Here is a 25,697-nt window from a genome sequence, read left to right on the forward strand (position 1 = left end):
TCTCTTCCTCTCTGACTCCCATGGCCCTCAGAACTTTCTCCATACTCTGAAACCCCAGTAGTAAGTTATAATCTGCAGGATCCATTTGGAATTTACAATATTGAATTCCTATAGTATTGCCAATCGTATTGTACCACTGGTTCCTTCTATCTTTCTATTTCTTTCTCTCCTTTGAAGTTCCTAATGCAGTGGTTGATTGGTTACTTGATTGATTAGAATCTGGAAGTAGCTGGTGTATAATCATCATTAATGCTTGGTTCCCTCAGCTAGCGTTGGCTAGGTGCCTGGGACAATGTCTGGGCAGACCCCTCATCTTCTCCCCTGTGGTCCATTAGCCCAGGATGTTGCAAGGAAACTGTGGGGAGTCCTGATGAGTCTGAGCCTCCCTAAAGCCAACAGTCCAAGAGAGGGCTACTTCAGTTTCTAAGCCTAAGCACTTTTCTTCCATCACCACCCAAGGAGTTTGGCCCCAATACACCCTGCTCCCAGCAAGGATCCACTACATAATTTGTGGGGCCCAGTTCCTTGCCTCCGTGGGGGCCTCCAGAAGCAAGTCCTGACCTCTCTCCATTATGACAGCTCTTTCTTAGTCATTTTCCATATGACAAAGAGACACACTGGCTGTCAAGGTTGGCACCATGGAGCTGCACTGCTCACCAGGGAATACAGCCTGGCTCTTTATCCCTACATTCTTTAATTTCAGAAGCCTGGGCATCAGCTGGGAGCTTGTCAGAAATGCAGTGTCTCAGGCCTCATCTCAGACCTATTCATTTAGAATCTGCTTTTTAACAAGATCCCTGGCAGACACCTGGGCACAGAAACTAAGATTAAGCTCAGAGAAGCTCAGATTAAGGTTCTAGGCCTGGGATCTCCCCTGATACAGTTGACTTCACAAATACCATGGCAGGAAGTCCTCTAGGATTTTCACTGGTTGACAGTTTTAATCATGTAAGTATAGCAAGAGAATGACCAGTATGACAGGTAGATTTATCTGAATTCTCAGGCATGGTTATTGCAGTGCAAGATCTCTTTAACATGAACAAATTCAATACAAAGCATGACTCAAAAACATCTGAAGGAATACTAGTAAAGAGAGTAAGATTGAACACACAGGAAGGGGAGTTCAAAACAGCACCATTCCAGGAGAAGCAGGAAAGGCTCAATCAAGAACATAGTGGTCACTGGCCTTGGGCGAAAGGGGGGATGACTCTTCCAGAGACTGAAAGAAAGGAGCGGCGGCAGCATGTTGCCTGCTGTTTTTGTTTGCCTAGCATCCCTTCTTCCTGCTTTTGGTAACAGTCCCAACTTTTTGTTTGGGGACCATTTCTGTCCATTCTATGTGGTCTTGGTAGAAAAGCCAATTAGGGTAGTGGGAATACGACCCAAGGGAAGCTAATGAGATTCTATTTACCTCAGGAATGTGAAATTCAGAGGAGAAAACCAAGAAGAGAAGTGACTGGAACAGAGTCCTTCTAGTGGCAGGGGCTCAGAGGAGACTGCCCTAGGTTCCTCTGCTTTATGCTCTTCCCAAGACCAGTGTCTGCTTGCTTTCCATAAGTTCTGTGAGCTTTGCAATATCTTTCCCCCAAATTCTGGTTTGTTTGAGTTTGCCAGTCAAATTATGTTGTGTGCAAAGAAAGAACTGTATGAGGTACAGAAGGTGTAGACATAGAAACATTTTAAGTTGAGGTGAGAAGTCCGTTTTCTCTAGCAGAGGCAAATAGGATGGATACTTCGAACCACATGGTAGAGTTATGGAAGGGATCTAATCAAGGATAAGTACATAGAGAAAGTATAAGTAAAAGGACTGCCAGTCAGTGCTGAGGGGCCAGCTAAGTTTGCAGAATATGAAATCGCAGTGATTTCCTTGAGTAACCTAGGTGTAGGAAAGGAGAAAGGGCATAGTTGGACTGATTCAAAGCTAGGAGTTAGCAGAGACCATGTTTCAGAAACATAAGGTGGGGATATTAAAGGGCTGTCAAGAGAAGTTAAAAGCTAATATCATGGGCTGCAGGCAGGACAAGCTAGGAAATGAAGCTAAGATGGCGAAATGGGGAGGAGGGGCACTGAGACACTGAGGCTTGGGTTAGTTGAGAACAGACCAGGGAATAAGAGAGAGACTTGGAAGTTTAAGAGGCTGCTCTATTGCAGTCCAGATTTAAAAGTCAGAAAGTTTCAGCTGCTAAGGTCCAGGGTGTGGGTAGTCCACGGACTTTGAGAATTGGAATGTAGATTAAGGTTATTAAGGCACATTGAGGCCAGGGTCATCCACATGGTCACTGAAGTTGACCATGATGATGTTATATAAGATGTAAGTTTGGTAACTGGCTCACCTCAATTTTACCAACCAAGTTCTTAAGTGGTTTTATTTAAAAATATTTTAAATGAATGTATGGGAATGGCCAGGAGGTTGGTAGACTGCAATTTAAAACTGAAGTTCCTTCAAGAAACTACTAGCTATAGAGTAACATAATGGCTAATGGTGTGGGTTCCTGGCTCTGCTCCTTTACTGGCTGTCTAACCCTGAGTAAGTTACTTATCCTCCCTGTGCCTCAGTTTCCTCAACTATAAAATGAGCATAAGACTACCCGCCTCACAAAGTCATTGTGAGAATTAAATGAATTAACATGTATAAAGTGGTAAATGCTGAGCACTTCATAAATGTTAGGTATTGTTATTAAAGAGGAGACATTATAAATAAACTATAATATAATGTGATACTCTATGATGAATATTTGTACAAGCATGTAGAAAATAACTGAGGGGGGAGCACTTAAAACTATCCTTGGGATAACCAGGGAAGTCTTCAGTAAAGAGACAGAAGCAAAACAAAGTCCAAGAGTTTGATAAACAAAGGTCATAGGGGAAGTGGTAGGATCTATGTTCAATGCTCACAGTATGACAGGCACCGTGCTATTTTACAAATATTATCACATTTAACACCACATCCCTGCAAGACATGTAACTTCCTTTCACTGAGGAAAACTCACAGGGATTAAATAACTTGGGCACACAGGAATGGAAAGGGTATTAGACAGCATACAAAGGGTATCTAATACAAAGGGAAAAATAACAAACCACTACTCTTACCCCAAAATCCTATTCAAATGGAACTTTGGAATCACAGATCTGAGCTTATTGGGCACCCGGCCTAAAGAGTCCCACTCCAGGATATCCATATACCAGTTTGTCTACCGCTCCACTCAGTCCAGGTCCCAACATGGAATAGCCTAACTAGTGCCTAACTAGCCTAATAGCCTAACTAACCAAAATTGGAATCTTCATTTTAAAAAGCAAGTTGGTGTGGAAGAAGAAGAACTCTGCTGAGGGGCCTTCAAAGAAGTGTGAGGTGGAATAGGTAGATCACTGAGCGCTCATGGGAAGCTGGGAATGTTGAGGATGGATTCACATGCAGGGATCAGATTATAAATGGCTTTTGCCTGTCATATGAGAAGTTTGGACTTGATTCTGAGAGCAATGCAGAGGGAGTAAAGGATGTTTAAGGAGGCCCTACACAGTTAGCTGAAACCGAGCATGTCGTTAAAGTACGATGACAGCCAGATACATCAATCTCCAGAAAATCTGGGCTGACCCCCAGACAGGCAGAGGAGACTCAGCAAGGAAGAGGAGCGGCGGCGAGCTCTTCCTCCCTCCACATCGCCGGTTGTTTAAGGCCCCTCGGCTTGTTCTCCCACACCTCCTTTTGGCTCCTCTCTCTAAACACACCTGGCTGCCTACGTGCTTCCGGGGCTAACCACGCGCCTCCTCCTGCGCCCTCCAGCTGAAGCGCAACCAGGCCGACCCACCCCTTCAGCGCCCCCTGGCGTCTTCACCCTTGCTCTCTTTTTTTTTTTAGTGAAATAATTTTTTTAAAATTTATTTTATTGAAGTGTAGTTGATTTACAACGTTGTTTTAATTTCTTCTGTATAGCAAAGTGACTCAGTTATACATATATAAACTTTTTCTCATATTCTTTTCCATTATGACTTACCACAGGATATTGAATATAGTTCCCTGTACTATACAGTAGGACCTTATTCATCCATTCTGTATGTAATAGTTTGCATCTGCTAACCCCAAACTCCCAATCCATCCCTCCCCCACCCTCCCTTCCCCTTGGCAACCACAAGTCTGTTCTCTGTATCTGTTAGTCTGTTTCACAGATAGTTCATTTGTGTCATATTTTAGATTCCAAATATGTGATATCATATGATATTTGCCTTCTGACTTACTTCACTAAGTATGATAATCCGTAAGTCCACCCATGGGACTGCAGGGCTCTTCTAACTCGCGTACCTCAGAGAGCTGCCCGGCCTCCTTCCGCAGCGCCCCGCATCCGGTCACATGAGGCGCAGGTCACCTGCTCTCTGGTCACGTGAGGCCGGTCACGTGCCAGGCCCGCACCGCTAGCTTCCGGAGACTTTCGGGGCTTAGCGGGTGCGGTCCTGCGGCTCCCTGAGCCCACCGAACTGCACAGCCAGGATGGTGAGGGCGGGGGTTCGGGTTCGGGTTTGGCCCTGACCGCCGCCTCCCCGGAGCTCAGCCCCTCTTCTCGTCCTTCCCGCTGCAGATGAACGGGACCACCCCCGACCAGGAGCGGCCGCCGGTGTCCGAGCCCGTGTGGGAGCGGCCCTGGTCGGTGGAGGAGATCCGCAGGAGCAGCCAGAGCTGGTCGCTGGCAGCCGACGCCGGCGTGAGAGGCGGGCCCCAGGGGCCGGAGGGGAGGGCGGGCCTTCTGGCGTGATTCGCGGCCTGCGAGCGGGACTCCGGGAGCCCCCAGTCCCCCTCCACCCAGTCGATCCTGTTGCCTCTCATTGACTTAATAACGCCCCTTCTCGTCCTCGAAAACTCCCGGGTGGTAGTCCCCAGGCACTTGGGCGGAGGCGGGCTGGTTGAGCTTAGCCCTCTCAGTGCTCCCACTTGGACTGCAGCCCTTCCTTGTTTGGGTTTTCTAGCCAGGCGCCCAACTCCACCCTGAGCGGGGATCGGCTTCCGCCACCTCGCAGGCTTACATGGTACTAGTTAGGCTATTCCATGTTGGGACCTGGACTGAGTGGAGCAGTAGACAAACCAGTATATGGATATCCTTGAGTGGGACTCTTTAGGCCGGGTGCCCAATAAGCTCAGAACTGTGATTCCAAAATTCCATTTGAATAGGATTTTTGGGTAAGAGTAGTGGTTATTTTTCCCTTTGTCTCTGATCCCTGTGGAATGACAACCAAACAGGACTTTTAAATTCCTCCAGAAACGATATAGCAAATATCCATTGACTCATTGACACTGTTCTGATGAACTTTCTTAATGTTTTTTGATGCTACTTGGTCTTTGTACTGTCAAAAGCAGCATCCCTTTTACATTCCAGCACACGGGCGCACACACACAGGCGAAAGGAAATGGGTTCTTTTCTGTTTTGGCACGCAGAATAGGTGCATATAATATTGATACTACTGTATGTTTGTTTTTTAAATAGTTACTACAGTTTCTACAGGAATTCTCACAACAGACTATCTCTAGGACCCATGAAATCAAGAAACAAGTGGATGGACTAATTCGGGAAACTAAAGCCACAGATTGTCGACTACATAATGTCTTCAATGACTTCCTTATGCTGTCTAATACCCAGTTCATTGAGAACGTGAGTTACTTAGTTACATTAGACTTATAAAAAAATAATACTGTTAGAAGGAGCAAGAGTCACTGTGATACTAAGTGACCCATTATTAGGTTCTCTAAAATTTTGGTGAAGTAGTAGTTCTTGGTGATTGATGTCCCCCCTTTTTATTAGTAAAGTTTATTTTTTTTCAAGCCTTTGAAAAAAACCTAACAAAAAACTTCTTCATATTCCAGTGTTTTCATTGATTTTTAGTTTTGGTGTAGACTGCTGAATTGCATGGCACTCCAACAAGTTTTGTTATGAGCATGCTCTGTAAGGAAAGCCATACACCTGGTCTGATCCTCTGGACACCATCAGGTTATTGATTGTATCCATTATGTCCTGATAAGTTACATTAAAGGCATGTGTGTGTCTACTTGGAATATTCTCAACTAACATTTTGTTATGATGGCTGAACCTATGCCATAGAATCAGCTCTAAAAGATTATTGAGCTTTAACCCAAGTGCTATTTTGTCTATGTATTTATCGAATTTCTAGGTGCTAGGTTCTATGAATACATAGATAAATTAGACAGAGCCCCTCCTTAGAGAAAATAACAATCTTCCATAATAGTGTAATTCCTGAATAAAAAGGAAGCAAGTGTGGCTGGAGCCCAGTGACTGTAGGGGAGATTGATAACAGAGGATGGAGAGGAAGCTTAGTTAATAAGCTGGTCTGTATTTCTCATAGGGTGGCTAACTTTCTCAGTATCAGTGTTAATTAATCTGTGAAAAGAGAATTAGTAAAGTAGGCTATCTCCTGAGATTGTTAGATACAAAGTAATAAAAAAAAGATTTCAAAAATTGCAAGATTATACAAAGCCCACGATTTAGGATTGTTAAGAAGAGACTAAATATTGTCACGCAGGTATCTTATGCAGCATGTTTGTACATTTTTAGTAGTTCAGGTTGAAATGCCTGAACTACTAGGCTTTTTGGGGAAGCTGTGTGTAAAATAAAGATCTTAATAAATATCTTATTTAAGATATATCTTAAATATCTCTTTACCAGTAGGTTTAAAATGTAACAAATATTCTCGTCAACTCTGTAGTCATTTTCTGGTTGTCTACACAGAATGTCCATGCTTGGTCCTGAGCATCTTTCTTATTGGAAGAGGCAGTTTACAGGACTCTCATCTGTACTTTACTGGTGTATGCAGCCCCATCACTTTTTCATCATGCTGAATTCTGTGTCCTTTTGAATATACCTGTTGCTCTTGTTCTGTACCTTTCTTGCTGGATCAGGTGCTTAGCTCTTCTCTGCAGTCAGTGTTGCAGCCCTAGACTGGGCAAGGAATAGAATTGGGAGGCTTCTTTTGTACCTGATGTGCCTGTACCACATTGGTATTGGATTGGTACCCGACTGATACTTTGGGGGTGAGGGGCATCATAAGCTTCTTTTTCTGAATCATAACCTTCAGTTCTTTTTCTTTTCTCTAGCTCTTCTTTTCTGGCCAAGTTTTCTTAGCTTCTGAGTTTCCCAATAATCTAGTTTTTGTGGGTAGTTTTTTTGTTTGTTTTTGTTGATTATTTTTTAGTAATAGTTCTTTATTTCTGTTCACTTCTTGGATTCCCTACTTTCCATCCATCTCTCCATCCCCCTAGTCCTTATGCCTCTTCCCCTGCCATTCTGCAGCCAAATTCCCCTTTAGATGTGCCTGTTGCCACTGCCAAATCAAACTGCTTCCCAGACCTCCCTATAATGCCATGAGTTACGTGTTTTTCCATTTGTGGTAGAGCATGATGATGTTGAGTATGGCTAATGCTTAATAAAACTCTGAAATAAACTACCTGCTGATAATACATTTGGCAGTGATTTGACTTTGCATGTGTTTTCTTCAAACCCTGGCCAGTACTCATGTATTACGATTCTGGCTTAAATGACGGTGCCATTTGGTTTCATGGTAGTTTATTGGAAAGATACGCACAGTCATAGGTTTCTGGGTTTTAGTAATTGACCTAGAGGTAGCCAGTAGATTGCAAACTGCATTACAGTTAGTGAAACTAAAGAGCAATCAGGACTTTCCAGGGCAAGAGAAATTAGTGCCTTTAGTAAAGGCTCAACAGGGGACTCTGAAGGAGGCTAAATGCTGATTAACAGTGGCCAGTGCATCAGTGTGTTATTTGGAGGGAGTACAATTCTTGAAGCTTCATTAATCTGTTAATTTAGGAATTTTGTCCTGAAACATTAAGTGACCTAGTTAATGACTTCTTTAGTAGCACTTCCCATGATTGTAATTTTACATTTATTGATATGATTCGATGTGTTGAACTCCGCTACTAAATCAACCCCCATATTTTTGCTAAATGTTGTATTCCTTGGGCTCAGCATGAGCCTGATATATAGGGACTCAGTGAATATTTGAATGAATTAATGAGAGATCACAAAAGTGAAAAAGACCAGGGCTATTTATAACGTGTTAAGAAATCTCAGCCCCTCGTCAGCGTTCTCTCTAATTCCCCACCTTCACCTCTTACCTCATCTCCCCAAATGAGGAGAAGATGCTTTGAGGGGAAATATCAAAGATATTTAACAGTTCTGGGAATGGCTACCTGATTTTAAAATGATCAAAACACCCATGAAGCTGTGAGTTGGGTGAAACTGGTAAGGGTGAAGGAAGTTAGCATTGATTTCCTGCTGTGTACTGAGTACTTGAGATGCATGGTCCTGGCCCGCCTCAAAAGATCCCATGGGTTTTATGTATTTGCTGGTTGGTTTCTTAGATGTCATGTTTGGCTTTCCACAGGCTGCTGATCTCTTGTGAGGTAGTTTTTAATGACAAGCAGTAGAAAAAGTAGGGTGTTAATGCTGTTGAGACCTCAGCATGAAGCTCAACCTTTTGGTTAAGTGGTCTCGCTATTTAAAGTCTGAAGTGACCTTGGTAGCTGCCTTGTCTTAAAGTCTCCATTTTAAGATTTATTTACTTTATTTCTTCCTGCCTTTGAAAATTACTCCCCAAATTTCTGGGCTTTATAGAACAATTTTTTTTTAAGTATGGAAAAAGAAGCATCGTCTGAAATTTCAGATGCCAAAGGAGAGCCTCTTAACATTTTGACATGTATATTCCAAGTCCATTTTCCAAGCAGACATTGGGCTTTAAGTGTTTTCCTTTCTTGTTATAAAAGTAATGAACACTCACTGTAGGAGAGATTGGCATATATAAAAAGTATTAAAGTGTGAAAAAATTAAAACTACAGAAATCAACTATAATTCCACCACCCCAAATTAACCAGCCACTGAACATTTTGGCATATTTCTTTCTGAGAATATATATGTATGTATGTAACTTTAACCTTTTCTATATATTGGCAGCCTGCATTTTTTTAATGTTAGTGTATTATTTTATAAGCATTTTAACACATCTGTAAGATTTTGTGAACTTAATTTTATTGTTTTTATTTCATTATGTGCCTATCATTTAACAATCTCCCAACATCAATTTTTTTAAATAAAATATTTCATGTGTCTAGAAAAGAACAGATAATAACCACAAATGCTAATAATATACACTACCTTACATTAACAGATTTTAATATTTTGCCATATTTGCTTAAAAGGCACCAACTCCCATTTTTTCCCTTAACTCTAAATATTTTCGGTGTGGGCTCCTTTGTATCTCTGCCTTTTTACTCTTCTTACCTGGAGAGTATATGTGTGTGGATGTATATCGGTGCAGGTATATGTAATATGAGGTAGGGATTTCATTTGGTTCATTTCCATATGAGTAACTTTTATTGTGTAGTTCTTTTTAAAAAATAATTAATTAATTTATCTTTCGGCTGCATTGGGTCTTCGTTGCTGCACATGGGTTTTCTCTAGTTGCGGCGAGCAGGGGCTAGTCTTCGTTGCGGTGCACGGGCTTTTCATTGTGGTGGCTTCTCTTGTTGTGGAGCATGGGCTTTAAGCGCGCGGGCTTCAGTAGTTGTGGCTTGCGGGCTCTAGAGCGCAGGCTCAGTAGTTGTTGTGCCCGGGCTTAGTTGTTCCGTGGCATGTGGGATCTTCCCGGACCAGGGCTCGAACCCGTGTCCCCTGCACTAGCAGGCGGATTCTTAACCACTTCCCCATCAGGGAAGCCCTATTGTGTAGTTCTTTTCCTCACTGACTTATGTGTATGAATGCATTCATATATTTTTTTCCATATGGATAACTTTTGTGTAGTTCTTTTCCTCACTGACTTATGTGTATGAATGCATATGGATAACTTTTATTGTGTAGTTCTTTTCCTCAGTGACTTGTATGTATGAATGTGTGTTTTTGTGAATATAAAATCAAGCTTACATGTAATTGTGGGTCTGTCTCTTGCCTCTGTCTTTTATTATGTTTATCTGCCGTAGTCAGTATCACAATCTTAAATACCAGAGATTTCTAGTAAGTCCTAAAAGGGCACATCCCTGCGACTTCTTTTTATTCAGAATTATCATGGTTATCCTTGGCTTTTTTCTTTCCTCTGTGAATTTGAGGATTATCTTGCTAAATTACCCAGAAAATTCTATTAGCACTTTGATTGGAATTGCATAGAATTACAGATTTGGTGTTTGTGACTTTGCAGTATAAATCTGATGCCATGAGCATCTTATTGTTTGCATTTATTTTTCTTGGAACTAAATTTCAAGAAGTAGAATTCTTGGGTTAGAAGATACGAACGTTTAAAAATAACATTGTTGGGCTTCCCTGGTGGCGCAGTGGTTGAGAGTCCACCTGCCGATACAGGGGACACGGGTTCGTGCCCTGGACCGGGAAGATCCCACATGCTGCGGAGCAGCTGGGCCCGTGAGCCATGGCCGCTGAGCCTGCGTGTCCAGAGCCTGTGCTCTGCAACGGGAGAGGCCACAACAGTGAGAGGCCTGCGTACCGCAAAATAAATAAATAAATAAATAAATAAAATAAAAATAACATTATCTAATCAGATTGGCAGGTATACCTATTTTTAAAAGGTAGGTAACATGGTTCCACTGCTGGCAAAGGTCTGGGAAGTGGGCACTTGAATATGTTGTGGGGACAGTGTGAGTTGCTCCCCATTTGTGGCCAGAAATCTGGAGGTAGCTATTAAGCCTAAAAAACAGTTTTGTCCTGTGACTTGGCAATCCTATTTTTGGGAAGCCTATAGAAATAAAAGATCCAGGGCCTAAGAATTTAGTATATGTGCATATGTTTACAGCAGTTTATTTACAACAGCAAAAACTGGAAATCTCCTTAATGTTCCCTAATAGAGAATTTTTGAATTAATCATAGTCAAGTTCACACCGTAGAATATTGTGCAGATATAAAAAGGATTGAATCACATCTATTTGCATTGACCTAGAAAGTGGCTTATGTAAATATCGAGTGAAAAAGTGGGGCAGAGGAATGTGTATAGTGTAAGTGCATTTTTATTTAAAAGCAGGAAGAGTGGGAGAACTCTGAATATGTGCATATGTCTGTATATATTTGTGTATGTTTCTATGTGGGAAACATAGAGGCGCACACACCAAGCATAAATTGCTTATTCTGAGGGTTTGGTTGGAGGCAAGGATGGAACAATTTTTAAACACATCTCTCTCACTTATATCTTTATATTGACTTTTAAATTTTTAATTGGCTTATAATTCACATACCATAAAGTTCACCCTTTTAAAAAGTGTACAAGTCAATAAGTGTTAGTGTATTCACAAAGTTTTGTAACCATCACCAATATCTAATTCCAGAACATTTTCATCATTGCGCTATTTATAATGAGAATGTTTTACTTTGGAAGTTTAAACAACAATATATAGTTAAAAAAGGAAATTACAATGAGTTGCCAGAGTGATAGATCTATTTTGGAAAAGAGAGGCTGCCTGCTCCAGCTGCATGGGTCAGTCCCATGCCTGGCCTTCTGGCAAATCATTGGTGGGTTTGGCCTATCTATTTTCTTATAAATGGGATAATAAAAATTTAACAACCATTTTAAGCAACAGGATTAAAATAACTTACCTTTACCGTTTCCACTGTGCAAAATGTTAAAGCTCTTGTTACCTAGTAGGTAGGTTCTACCACTTGGTATTCTCAGCCTCACATTTGAGTACCTGTATCATTGCTCTGTCAGCATTAAGTATCAGATTAAACAAAAAAGTGTGAACACCAGTTTATTATTGTTTTTGTGACTGTGGTCAACAATGAGATTGAAGGTTTTTTTCTCATGTTTCCTAGTCATTTGTGTCTGTTTTTTTAAACTTAATTTTGGGAGAGTTGACTACTGTTCTTTGCTTTTTGCCCTTGACCAGCGGCCTCAGCCATTTGTTGAATAATCATTTCTTCCCCATCTTTGTCTTTTTAAAATTATGTATTGAATTCTTACATTGTGATTGATTCCAAATGCTGTTTTGACCATTCCAAACTGAATTTGCTTCTGTATTTAGCGTGTATATGATGAAGAAGTGGAGGAGCCGGTGCCCAAGCCTGAGGCAGAAAAACCAGAACAGGTACTTGCATTAAATCACTCTTCTGTTGGGCTCCGTACGAGAAGAAAAGTGGTGGAGATTTGTGATGTGGCTGGTGGAGGGATTGTGGGCAGGGAGATGGACACGGGGGGAAATGGGAAAAGCTGCTCCTGACAGCCCAACAATTGAACTCTTTAGTTTGTTTGTGAAATTTAGTGTATTAAGAAATGTATAGATTAAGTTCCTGAATTCTGGCTTAAGAATAGAGCAGAGGTATGCAGAGATTTTCTGTAAAGGACCAGATAATAAATATTTTGTTTGCTGGCCTCATTGACCTACGTCTCTTCGCTTCTTTTTCTTCTCTTCCTCCTCCCCTTCCCCCTCCTCCGTTAAAAATGTAAAAACCTTTCTTACCGTGAGGGCTATAAAAAATGTAGGCCGTGCTGGGCTGTAGTTTGTGAGTTCTTTGAAGACTGTGCTTCCCTATCCTTTCGTGGCTGCTTTGATTCTTATTCCTACCAGTTTAAAAATGAAAGTAAGATGAAAGCCACATTGCTTGTAACATATGAAGATGTTAGACTAAGAAAGGATATTAGAAACCAGCTACAGTTCTGCCTATTTCTAGCCTTAAAAAATTTTTTAAAAAATCTTTATTTTTAGTAGTACTCAGGGATTTGCTCACCATTTAAGTGCAATAGTATCTGGTTATACCAAGTCAGGGGGCAATTTTAAGGTGATAGCTATTTAGTGAATTATTTTTAAAACATCCATTATATATTTATTTCACAGGCATGTTTTCGCACACTTAGTACAACGTTAGCTATTTAACTCAGAATCAAGCATGCCAGAGTGCAGAAAAGATGCAGCCAAAACAAAAAAACTAAATCAGAAAGACTTCCACACTTGAGGTAGTATAAAATATTCTTCAGATTTTCCCCTTTGGCTGTCAAAACAACACTATGGTTTGGTTCTTTGTGTAATTATGTATCAACTTCTAGAATAGTTGTGAGGAAAGGAAATGACACTAAAGATATTTTGCAATATTTCTTACAACTGATGACACAGTTGAGTGTATGAGAGCTGCTGTTATAGGAAGTGGAGACCTGTGGAATATTTTCAGCAGGTTGGTGATGTGTACAGAGTTTTGTCGGGGTCGGGGGCATTGTTCTAGGGTGATGTACAGGATAGATTAGAAATGAAACTGACCCTCTCTTGGTTTGAAACAAGTTTATAGAATAATCGTAATTGTCCAGTTATTTTTTTTTAGCTGTAATTGAAAAATGACATCTCTGGCTGGGGTATTTTCTTCTAAGTCTTAACTCCTAAAATTGTCCAAAGGATCATTAAGCAAGGTCACTGGGATACAGCCATGGCAAAGCTAAAAGTTTAGGCCCTTCGTTCCTCCAGTAGCAGGGAGGTGAAGTGCCCCTGGATGTCTTGTGATGTGCCATTCATTATTAAGATTCTTTTACATAGCCTATAAAAGCTGAACCATCACACCATAGTTGTGCTTTTGTTTTTGTAGATGATGAACCTGGAGCTCCAGGACCTTACGTAGTTCGATGTGTGTTCAACGCATAGACAAACTTGGAATTTACCACCCCAAAGTCTGTGTTGAGGCATTCAGCAGAATCTGACTTTTAACGTTTTTAATTGTTTAACATTTTAAATTGTTAAGAATTTAACATTTTTAATTAAAATTTGGGGTTTTTTTTTGGAGCATGAGTCTAGGCTTTAGCAAACATTCCCAGTGTTTTATTAGGGTGGTATCAATATACTGGAGATCTTACTGAACAGTATTTTTTCCTAGGAGAAGACCCGGGAACAGAAAGAAGTAGATCTGATTCCTAAAGTCCAGGAGGCTGTGAACTACGGTTTACAAGTGTTGGACAGTGCATTTGAGCAGCTAGATATAAAAGCAGGAAACTCAGACTCTGAAGAAGATGATGCTAATGAGCGGGTGGAATTGATCCTTGAGCCAAAGGTAAAGACATTCAGTTGAAATATTTATTGTCGCACCTGTTGGGTTTGGGGTACTTTACTTGGGCACAGAATTGGTAAGACATGGACTTCACTTCTAGGAAGTGAGGCTGTCACTTAGCAGTCTCATACTGACTCCATCGATCAGAAAGAGTTGTTGTACACAAGCATCGATTGAGCACTTACTAGGTACTAGCATGCCAAGTTGGGGGAGTACAAAGATGCAGGACATGGTTCCTACCCTCAGGATGCTTATTACAGCAGTACCAGATGGTGGGAGAGAGGAGGCTTTACAAGAGTCACCATCATAAGTGCTCTGACTTCTAGCTGGGGAAATTAGGATGAAGATGAGATTTGAACTGGGTTTTGAAGGATGAGGAGGCTCATGAGAGGTAGGGATTGTTGGGAACCTGACATTCTGCAGCTTGCACTAAGAGGGAACCTCCAAAGTGTTGAAAGACATGTGGGTTGTTCCCAGGTTTTGGCCAATATGAATAAAGCTGCTATGAGTGTTCACGAAGAAACTATTAGCAGATGTTTATTGCTTTACTGTTACTTTCTCTCAGGCTCAGTAGTAAACACAGGAGGTTGCCTTACTGATTTTGAGAGTCCTTGTGACACATAAGTGCCTTGTGAATTGAAACATGCTGCAAAATCAGTCTCTTCTAGCCCTTCATTTCACTGCACATTTTTCTTCTGATTTGAGCTTATAGTGCCAAATTGGGGCTGATCCTTTAACCGTGATATGCTCGCTGGCTTGCTTTTTCACTATCGGGATTAAGAAGTCAGCAGCAGACCCTGGGAAATGTATTGCCTGGGCCACACTTGCTACTTCCAAGTCACACACCACTTTCTCTGTTACAGGAGGACTTTGGAAACAAGCCTCCTAAGTCAGTGAACAATTAGCTCAATTAGCACTTCCATTTCTTTGCACTAAATTGGTTGCTGTTGTATCTTTTACACTAACCTTCCCAAGCTTTCTTTCATTGGTGAAACATCAGAATTGTTCTTGCCTGCACCCAGGTTCTTTTCTATAGGGAGGAGGCCAAAGGGCCATGCCTCACTGTGAAGATGGGAGGTTGCCCCAGGGAGGAGAGATTTCTTTTCTTTTCTTTTTTTTTTTCCAAGTCTTTTACCTCCTTAGGTATGTTTATTCCTACATATTTTATTCTTTTTGTTGCCATGGTGAATGGGATTGTTTCCTTAATTTCTCTTTCTGATTTTTCGTTGTTAGTGTATAGGAATGCAACATATTTCTGTGCATTAATTTTTGTATCCTGTAACTTTACCAAATTCATTGATTAGCACTAGTAGTTTTCTGGTGGCATCTTTAGGATTATCTATGTATGGTATCATGTCATCTGCAAACAGTGACAGTTTTACTTCTTCCTTTCTTTAAAAAATTAATTAATTTTATTTATTTATTTTTGGCTGTGTTGGGTCATTGTTGCTGCACACGGGCTTTCTCTAATTGTGGCGAGCGGGGACTACTCTTCGTTGCGGTGCGCGGGCTTCCCATTGTGGTGGCTTCTCTTGCTGTGGAGCACGGGCTCTAGGCATGCGGGCTTCAGTAGTTATGGCATGCAGGCTCAGTAGTTGTGGTTCGCGGGCTCTAGAGCACAGGCTCAGTAGTTGTGGCACATGGGCTTAGTTGCTTCACGGCATGTGGGATCTTCCCAGACCAGGGCTCAAACCTGTGTCCCCTGCATTGGCAGGCGGATTCTCAACCACTGTGCCACCAGGAAAGCCCTTTACTTCTTCTTTTGGAGTGCTTTCTTAACTCTAAATTTTTGATGTGTGTGATGGCCTGCAGTGGAAGGATCTCCAACATGTACTATTCTGTAGACAGTATCCTTCATTTTGTTTTGTTGTTTTATCATCTGGTCTTATTTTACCAATTTCACTTCTCTAAATTCTACAGTGTGAACCTCTGGGGCATATTATTATTCTCTTCTTTGGGTTATTTTTTTCTGCTGTGTAGGTTCTCATCAGTCCATTGGAGACATTCCTTTAGTTAATTATATTGACTGTGAATATTCGCCCAGTTGCCACTCTGTTTCTTTTCATCTAGCCCATGCTTTATGTTCTGTGTTCCTGCATCTCTGCCCTGATGAAGTGTGAAGGAATCCTCCTCCATTCCCTTCCTTGTGCCTTACTTGTGTCCTGTTTGTACACATGTCCCCCTACCCACCTGCCTTCTCAAGTCATAAAACCATTTGGGTTATTTCCTCAGTGTGCTTCTCCAAATTTAGGACTTAGTTCTTGAGATTGATTGATTGGTTGATATTTGCTCACCAGAGTTGAATTTTAGGGGAGGAAGATAGGTTACCGTCATCAAAGGTTGCCAGAATTTCCGGTTTCTTTCCTTGGTCCTCCTCCTTTTGGACATATTACTATGAAGTTGTGCCCCTTTCCTTGTTTGGTTACTGCTAGTAAACTTTTTGCAAGCCTTTGCCATTTTTGTTAATAAGGCACTTGAGAAGGGAGATTCTATGTAATTCAGCTTTACTTTGCCATCTTTACCTAGGATTTAACTTTTTTTTTAATCAGTGATTTAAAAAAAAATCCTGCTGTGTTTCTTATTCTCCACTTTCATTATGTAACTTTTGGGCGGTAGTCAGATGGAACAAGATGTCAAATGGAATACCTAATTTTATTTTCAACCTAAATATTTAATGGCTTATTCCCTTTCATTGTTTACAGGATCTATACATTGACCGTCCTTTACCTTATTTAATTGGGTCAAAGCTGTTCATGGAGCAGGAAGATGTAGGTCTTGGAGAGCTATCTAGTGAAGGTACTCTTTTGCACCAAATAGTTTTGTTGCTTTTAACATTTATATCTTAACTTTTTATTTAAAAATAATTTCAAACTGTACATTAAAGTTGTAAGACTAGTAGAGAGAGCTCCCACATACTGTTTACCCAGGTTTACCACTTGTGAACATTTCACCACATTTGTTTTATCATTCTCTCTATATATACGTAATATTTTTTTCTGAACCTGTTTGGGAGACATCGTGCAGACGTCCTGCCCTCTTATTTCTCCGTACGGTTGGCAGTCTGTGTCCATGAGTTTTTGCGTCTATGTATTCAACCAGCCTGGATTGAAAATATTTGGGAATAAAAAATTCCAGAAAGTTCCAAAAGCAAAATTTAAATTTGCCACGCACAGACAACTATTTACAGAACGTTTATTTACATTGTATTTACAACTATTTATGTATCATTTACATAGTATGAGGTATTATAAGTAATCTGGAGGTGATTTAAGGCTGTATACAGGAGAAGGATGTGGGAAGGTGTGCATGTAGGTCATATGCAGACTATGCCATCTTGGTATCTGTGTGTGTGTGTGTGTGTGTGTGTGTGTGTGTGTGTGTGTGTATGTGTTGGGGAAAGGGGGTCCTGGAACCAATCCCTCGAGGGACAACTGTATTTCTGTGTGTGTTTTCTAAGAATAAGAACTTTCTCTTATAGCTGCATATTCTGCATATTCATTCGCACATCTTTCATCTTGGTTGGACATGTCTATTGGGCTTTGATGTGAGGCTTTCAATATGTCTGTCTTGTTTATTAATAGAAAAATTATCAAAGTGGTTGAATTCTGTGAGACTTGGCAAATATGTACAAATCAAGCATACTTGACTTTTCAACCTCTTCTTTAGATGTAATTTTTTTTTTTTTTTTTTTTTTTTTTTTGCGGTACACGAGCCTCTCACTGTTGTGGCCTCTCCCGTTGTGGTGCACAGGCTCCGGACACGCAGGCTCAGCGGCCATGGCTCACGGGCCCAGCTGCTCCCCGGCATGTGGGATCTTCCCGGACCGGGGCACGAACCCGCGTCCCCTGCATTGGCAGGCAGATTCTCAACCACTGCGCCACCAGGGAAGCCTCTAGATGTAATTTTTATATGAAATAAAGTCACCAATTGACTGTTCTCCGACAACAGCAGCAAAAAGTATAATTATCAAAGTTAGGAAATTTTAACTGGATGTAGTACTAGCTAATCCTCAGTCATATTGAAATTTTGCCAGTTGTCCCAATAATGTTCTTTATAGTCTCTCTTTTTCTCTGTTTCAGAATCCAGTCCACTCACTGCATTTAGTTGTCAAATCTCTCTAGTCTTCTTTCAATCTGATACCATTTCTCAGCCTTTTTTTGCTTTTTACAACCTCAACATCTTCGAGGAGTGCAAACCAGTTTTTTTCTTTGTAACTAATATATATTTTTTGTAACTCATAAGTATCTTGTGGGGTGATACTTTGAGGCTATGTAAATGTTCCATTCCTCACTATAGTGAAGATACTTTTAATTCCAGTTAATGGGTATAGATGGTTTTATCAAAATCTTTAGATGCTGATGTATGGTGGTTTGTGATCTTGGAAGGGAACTAAGGATCTTTTCTTATGAATATTGGCGATAACCTTTATCTTTCTTCTCACCAGAAGGTTCAGTAGGCAGCGATCGTGGTAGTATTGCGGACAGTGAAGAAGAGAATGAAGAAGAGGTAAGGGCTTTCTGGTGTGTCCAGGTCATGGTGGGCAGGAAACTTAGGGTGTGTTTAGTGGGCTAAATAAATAACGTATTTGTGAATTAGCAATTTGTTTACAGAAATCTTTTAATAGTGACAGAAGCCATATTCTGAAGCTTTTCCCCTTGGGGTGGGAGTTCCTTTTTGTCGTGTATACAAAAACCAAGGAAAACTGCTTTAATCTCTTTTACCATTACCCTCTCACCTCCCCACCAAATTCTCTTCTTGCCAATATATTTTGAGGGTGGCAGCTTAGATGTTTCGGTGGAATCTCTGCTTGAGATACAGTCTTTGAGTAAGTTCTATCTTTGAGTAATTCTAGGGAAAAAGTCCACATTTAAAACTTCCTTTAAAGACTTTCTAGACCAGAAGGATTCTGAAAGCATCCACTTACGTGTTAGCTTTGCTGCTGCCTCTGGCATCTTCATACCCACAGAGCATGATCTGACTCCCTGCTCTACGGTCTCAGGGTCTGTGGGCCTTAGCCACTGTTGTATCTGGGGTTGTTCCTTTAAATGGAATACTCGTTATTGCAAAGGGCAGAAACCCTTTGAAGGTTAGTCCCTGAGTATTGATTTATAAACGGAGACAGCTTTGTATGTGTGCACCCCTCTTCTCCTCTGTTTCCACAGTCTCTGTTTCCTGTCCTCCTCCCTCCAGCCCTCCCAACAAAAAAAACCTAATAGTAGGAAATAAACTTTTCTAAAATAACCTTGCTGTATAACTGATTGTCTTTAGCTAAATCCTTTGCTTTTAGCCATTGGAGCAACTCTTTACCTCATTGCTTATATTAAGTACTCATGTTCCCTTCTTGGGCCTGATGAATTAATTGTCCTACTTAGAGGGAAAATAGAAAACGTAGTCCAAAATGTAAAATAATGCAAACCAACTTTTGATAATTTAGTTAATTAAATGTGCAACTCTTACTTTAAATCCAAAGGTTAGAGATGATAGGGCAGATCAATATGAACAAATAGAGAGGTTTAAATGAATCACAAAAATGACATGTTAACTGGAATAGTCCTTGGCGACACTGCCAACTCTCCACCTTATCTGCACCTTGATACGTCAGGTGACTAGTAGTCAGTACAGAGAGACCCAGTGTTGGCTACCCCAGAGACTTAGACCCGAGATCATTTCTGTGCTTCCAAGTAAAGCCTGTGTTAACAAAAAAGCCTCTTTTTTTTTTCTCCTATAGGAGTCAGATGAAGATTTTGCCAATCATAGTGACAATGATCAAAACCGGGTAAGATGCATATGTTGAAGTGACTTAAATTTTAACTGAAGCATAGCATTTATACTAAATCTATGCTAAAATTACTTTTGAATAACTTAGGGGAAAGTGAGGATTTATTCATGTTTACAACTATTCATGTTTCCTTCAAATGTTTCATGTTTTTAGGCTAACTACCCTCTTGTATATTTTTTCCTCATTTGCTTTATATTTTATCTTCATTTTTCTTAGACAACAAAGAAGTAAAAAACGAAATTGAGAAACGGAGCCTATAAAACAAGGCCTGATTACCCAAACTGAATTTTTCACATGAACACACCTTTCCTGTTTTAAAATTTGAGACAATATAGCAGTAAGGCTAAGGAACACTCCAAAAATGGAAATCTTATTATCCTACTGTCTTAGCACTGTTGTCTTAATTTTTGTATATCCTTCTAAGGACATGTTCTTTTCATAACATGCATAGTTTATTTTCTGTTATTTGATATTAACATGTCACAGGTGTTTCCTTGACATTTTAAATAGTCTTTGTAATTTGCTTTGTAAACGTCTATATTTTTTTAACATACATATGTAATACTGTTGTAGTCCTTAAACGTGTATGGGAAATAGTTTATTTGTAAATTTTAATTTTTGACATAATGCTGCATTCAGTGTTTTCATACATATAAATCCTTTCCTTCTGTGAACTCTTTCCTTAGGAATTAGGTGGTGTAGAGTTACTTGATACTACTGTCTAATGGACATTCAGATTAACAGATCATGCATAATGATTTTCCCAGAATCTCATCAGCCCTGGGATTATGATTTTTTGCTACGATTTTTGCTATGATTTTTGTACATATGATATATGTACAGTGGTATATTGAGATGATCCCAATTTGCATTTCACTTTCCTAATTCAGAAATATTTTTTCACAAAAATTTCCAATTATCAAGTGAAAGATTTAGCACTTTTTGGTTGTTACTTGTATTTTTTTCAGTTGTGTTCACAAATGTGGCTCATCTTTATAATTTTAATAATCCTTCTGTACAGTGTATTTATTTCTATGGAATTTACTATTAGATCTGTAAATTCGGACAGTTTTTAAAAAACTAATTAATTTTGGTTGCACCGGGTCTTAGTTGCAGCACACAGGATCTTCGTTGCAGCATGTTTAGTTGCGGCATGCGAGCTTCTTAGTTGCAGCATGCATGTGGGATCTAGTTCCCTGATTAGGGATTGAACCTGGGTCCCCTGCATTGGGAGCACGGAGTCTTACCCACTGGACCACCAGGGAAGTCCCTGGACAGTTTTTCAAATAATAGAGTATGGTGATGAAAAGCATTGGTGGAACCATTTGTTTGTATTGTTAAAGATAGATTTGTTGTGTGTGCCACTGCTAACCTCAGAGTTCTAAGGATTAAATTAGTTTAAAAAGTGCTTTTAGCGTAGTGCCTGGCACAGTTTATTGATTTCCATGTTAAAAAAAATTTTTTTTAATTATACAATTTTTACGTACCAGTGGCTGCCTTTGTAAAAAGTTAGAACTTAACACATAAGACTAAGTTTGAGTCATCTAATCCTCATCTCCTCACAGTCTCCAGAAATAACTGGTGTTATCATCTGGGAGTGCATATTCCGAGTGCTATTCTTTGCGTTCACAAATATGTCTGTGTTCATAGAAGTGGTGTTGTATATGTGTCAGGGTGTGGTCAGGATATCATTCGGGGTTTATCATTCACTGTTTTGTCACTTGATTGGTCTTGGATGTCTCTCCAATTGTTACAGCTTATTCCTTTTGACTGTTAGTATTTTTATTAAGATAAGGCTATACATATTTAGTTTATTCATTTCTCTAGTGGTGGACATTTTATCTTTTGCTATTGCACTGAAAATAAATCTCGTGTGTTATTTGTTCTAGCACATTTACTGCTTCATAACTTTTGGTGCATTATTTGTTGTTCCCAATTTGAAGGAGAAGTCTGAAGGCTAAGTGGCAGTATCCCTTTTTCAGCTTGATGACCGCATCTAATAGTTTTAATCTGGTGGTTTATACTCTTAGCACACTGCACAAATGAGTGATGAAGAAGAGGATGATGATGGTTGTGACATTTTCGCTGACTCTGAGAAGGAGGAGGAAGATACTGAGGACATTGAAGAAAATTCCAGACCTGTAAGAAAGACTATAGTTGTTATCGCTTGGCAAGGTTTTAGAAATGGTACCTAGTACTCATTCCTTTTATTGTCATTTATATTTGTAATCGTCTCATTTTGCATCCTATTTGTAATTTCATTTACACTTTTGGAAATAATGGTTGAGCATCCCAAGTTGCCTTACAAGTACCACTTTCTTCTCCAAATGTTAAGATTTTACAAGTTAGATCATTCAAAATATATTCAGTTTCAGAGTTTTAAGATCCTAATACTCCCCCCCCCACCACCCAAGCACTTCATGGTAGTTTTCTTATCTAGATCTAGATAAGAAAACCACCATGTATTAAAGTGATGTATAAAAAAAAAAGGAAATAAAGAGATCTCCCTTTGAAGGAACACTGAGTCTTCTTTCTCAGGTGATCTGTATAGGGTGCATGTGTTTACATTTATTTAGTTAAACCTTAATTTCTCACCAGTTCAATTTCTTTGCCATTGTTTACATAGTTTTGTTAGGTGTCCAAAAGTAAACTGTACTAGTTTGTTACAAAAAATGTTACAAAAAAGTGATTCTTTTGGTCTGCTCTGCCTGTAGAAAAAAAGTAGACCTACGTCATTTGCCGATGAGCTGGCAGCTCGGATCAAAGGGGATGCTGCAAGCCGGGTGGAAGAGGAGCAAACAAGTATGTCACTGCCACCGAGATGAGCTAAAGGGGCAGTGGGGAAGTGTAGGACCCTCTGCTGGGCTTCACTGAGTGTAGATTTCCTTGTTTAATTACTAAGGCGCAAGAGGCTTAAATTGTAGTTATCTTTTTTGGCTTATAGACTCTTTGATAACTGAACACTGTGGACCCCCACCCCCAGCCCATCTCCCAAAAACTGTGCATATGCGCATCTATATATGCAGTTTCATGGGATTAATGGGTACCACAGAGAACCATGGGCCCCAGATGAAGAATCCTTGGCTTAATATTTACTTCTATATTATATTTTGACTAGATAAAAATGTACCATACACTATATTCTAGTGATTTAACAGTGGAAAGATGTCAGAAGTCTTTCAGCAAGTGCAGTCCTGTCATGCACGTGACCCTGGTATGGTAGCTGAAGCTTTCTGCCTTAAAAAGAGGCACTTTTTGAGTGTCTGCTCTGGGTAAGGCACTGAGAGGGGTGCTCAGGTGGAGCTGAGATACAAAGTTGAACGTCTTGCTCTTAGCTTAGGAGTTGTGAGGATGGCAGATGTGTGTGAAGAGTCAGTAAGTAAATACTAAGGGTGGACTGAGTATTGTTCAAACTGTGAAATATTCTTCAAGCCTTAGCCCCAGGGGAAGCAAAACCTCGGAAGACATTGAAAGAGAAGAAGGAAAGGAAAACTCCCTCAGATGGTAAGCCTTTTCCCTCAATTCTCTTGTTTTAGGAGGCTCTTGACTCGGGAATGGGAATATTGCTTATGTGATCTGTAAAAGTGCCTTTTTAAGTGCTGACAGATGAGGTCTGTCTCTGTACACTTTTTGAAAACATTTAAGAGCATGCTTTTGGGGTGTGGGGAGAAGTGAGTGTGGAGTTAAAATGCTTTAAAGATTTGAATTACTAGATTTTATAGGGATCTATTAGCTGTCTTTCTAGACTTCTGTAGACGTTTAGAAACAAGGGAGCTCTAGCATTTGTTTTCAATAAGGAATATTATATCAGACCCTTTAACATTCAGTGGTAATGTCTATTATGTTTCCACCTGGGACTGTGTCAATCTGCAGTTCTCTCTTCAGTCTACCTTTCTGTCCCTCAGATTCTGGTGGAATAGGTCTTGGATGGCAATCGAAGCATAGACTTGCTTCAGAAGAAATTCAGATGAAAGTAATTGACTGCAGAGTTTACCTTGCCCCAGACATTTACAGACTTGAGAGTGGGAAACCAAAGAGCATTTTAAGGGATTCAGTGAACTGTTTAATGAGTTTTTGTCTGAACGTCCTGAGACTGCCAGCATTCAAGTAGTCCTTGTTACATATGGTTAGATAAACTCTATGCCATTTTGGAGGTGTTATAAAGGTTAATCCCCAGAACTAGGGTTCTAAACCCATCTTTAATTCTCCCTGCAAAACATTTCTTTCTGTTTGCTAGATGAAGAAGATAACTTATTCGTACCCCCCAAGCTGACAGATGAAGACTTCTCACCATTTGGCACTAGAGGTGGCCTGTTCAGCGGAGGGAAGGGACTTTTTGATGATGAGGATGAGGAGGTAAGTCGGCGGGAATAGCGAAGCTCTCTGTAGCTGTGTCACGTGTCCCCAAGGAAGAAATACAGTTAGTTCCTTTAGTAAGGAAAGGATGGCTTCTTAGTTGGAAGTTGCTTCTACTCTCATATTTTAGGAGATTTTGAACTAAGAATCACAAAATGAGGAAATACTGTATCCTGATGCCCTTTGTTAAATAGGGAGAGGATGTGAGTGTTAATAGTGGAAATTTTACTTGGTTAAGTGATTGTTTCTTACCTTGTCTTTTGTCTTTTTCCACGTTTGTATTTACTTCCTGGGCAGACCGAAATTATTTCAGGGTCTGATTTTGTCATAGTCTTCACTATGGAACTGATTTTCTGACAGAACAGTAAATATGTAGCTTTAAACTTTACAAGGCACTTTTCTTTAGACATCTTTACTGCAGCTCCATTTTTCCTCTGCAATTTTTTTTTTTTTTTTTTTTTTTTTTTTTGCGGTACGCGGGCCCCTCACCGCCGTGGCCTCTCCCGCTGCGGAGCACAGGCTCCGGACGCGCAGGCTCAGCGGCCATGGCTCATGGGCCCAGCCGCTCCGCGGCATGTGGGATCCCCCTGGACTGGGACACGAACCCGCATCCCCCGCATCGGCAGGCGGACTCTCAACCACTGCGCCACCAGGGAAGCCCTCCTCTGCTATTTTGAACTGTGTTGTCTACTTTATTACAAGCAGAGTGACCTCTTCATGGATGCCCCTCAGGATCGGGGAGCTCGAGCCTCTGTTAATGAAGGTGAGCATGGATTGATGCTGCCTGTGCTTCTTCATGCACAGATTTCCAGAACTGGTTACTTCCCATCAGGAGATGGAACCCCTGAAGTTGTTCCCAAACCTTGTTTCTATGTTAGGCAGGAAGCTGTTGTGTTCACCTTGATCTAGTTAAAAGCTGTTCCTTTACACTAATTCATGTCTTGGAAAAAACAAAAAGTACCATCTGTAAACCCACATCACAATTTTGTCTCTTTCTTAGAGAATTCAAAGTGAACCAGCGAAAGTACTCCAGCAGTGTTGAGGATATTTTAATTTAATCAAGTTTAGTTCAAAGAAACATTTCTGAAATTCTGCACATAAGTTGGAGATCAGTAATTCCTCAGCCCAGTGTGCATTAGAATAATTTGTGGAATTTTTAAAAAGCATCCATAAGCTATTTAAAAACTTAAAAATTTTATTCCATTAGGTCTGTGATAGTTCTTGGGAATTGGGAATGAGTTATTTTAAGCGACTTGGTCTCCCCAGGCCACAAGTTGTCAGATTTTAGACTTATTATGATGCTGACTGACCTGATTGTCTTGAGGTTCCTGCTCTCCACTTTTTGGCATCTGTGACTTGCCTAGTTTCTTGCTTTCCTGTTTTTGTCTTCATTTCTGTCACTGACATCTCCGATATTTTGCTGTTCTTTTTTTTTTTTTTAATAGTTTTTACTTATTTATTTATGGCTGTGTTGGGTCTTCGTTGCTGCGCGCGGGCTTTCTCTAGTTGCGGCTAGCGGGGGCTACTCT

General features: G+C 40.3%; 2 protein-coding genes across 26 annotated transcripts in view; one reads left to right on the top strand and one right to left on the bottom strand.

The window, feature by feature from the left end:
• The window catches only part of NCOA4 (nuclear receptor coactivator 4), a 64,330-nt gene extending 59,630 nt beyond the window's left edge, over nt 1-4,700 (bottom strand). The window contains exon 1 of one of the 3 annotated variants that reach the window (XM_032609006.1): nt 4,298-4,700. The gene's annotated coding sequence lies outside the window, so the exon portion shown is untranslated. Of the gene's footprint in view, nt 1-4,233 lie in introns of all 3 variants that reach the window. The other 2 variants (XM_032609005.1, XM_032609002.1) reach the window with 2 other exon arrangements.
• LOC116741858 (WASH complex subunit 2C-like) overlaps nt 4,370-25,697 on the top strand; it is a 56,280-nt gene continuing 34,952 nt past the window's right edge. For 8 of the 23 annotated variants that reach the window (XM_032608977.1, XM_032608985.1, XM_032608997.1 and 5 more), the window contains exons 1-13: nt 4,394-4,486; nt 4,572-4,694; nt 5,472-5,636; nt 12,032-12,094; nt 13,863-14,036; nt 16,736-16,829; nt 18,478-18,539; nt 19,762-19,809; nt 21,843-21,953; nt 22,527-22,614; nt 23,245-23,316; nt 24,050-24,168; nt 24,871-24,931. In XM_032608977.1, the coding sequence (XP_032464868.1) occupies nt 4,484-4,486; nt 4,572-4,694; nt 5,472-5,636; nt 12,032-12,094; nt 13,863-14,036; nt 16,736-16,829; nt 18,478-18,539; nt 19,762-19,809; nt 21,843-21,953; nt 22,527-22,614; nt 23,245-23,316; nt 24,050-24,168; nt 24,871-24,931 (1,183 nt within the window). In that variant the 5' untranslated portion in view covers nt 4,394-4,483. Of the gene's footprint in view, nt 4,695-5,471; nt 5,637-12,031; nt 12,095-13,862; nt 14,037-16,735; nt 16,830-18,477; nt 18,540-19,761; nt 19,810-21,842; nt 21,954-22,526; nt 22,615-23,244; nt 23,317-24,049; nt 24,169-24,870; nt 24,932-25,697 lie in introns of all 23 variants that reach the window. The other 15 variants (XR_004346303.1, XM_032608978.1, XM_032608995.1 and 12 more) reach the window with 7 other exon arrangements.

This window comes from Phocoena sinus, chromosome 16 (genome assembly GCF_008692025.1).
Source record: "Phocoena sinus isolate mPhoSin1 chromosome 16, mPhoSin1.pri, whole genome shotgun sequence".
Lineage (NCBI taxonomy): Eukaryota > Metazoa > Chordata > Mammalia > Artiodactyla > Phocoenidae > Phocoena > Phocoena sinus.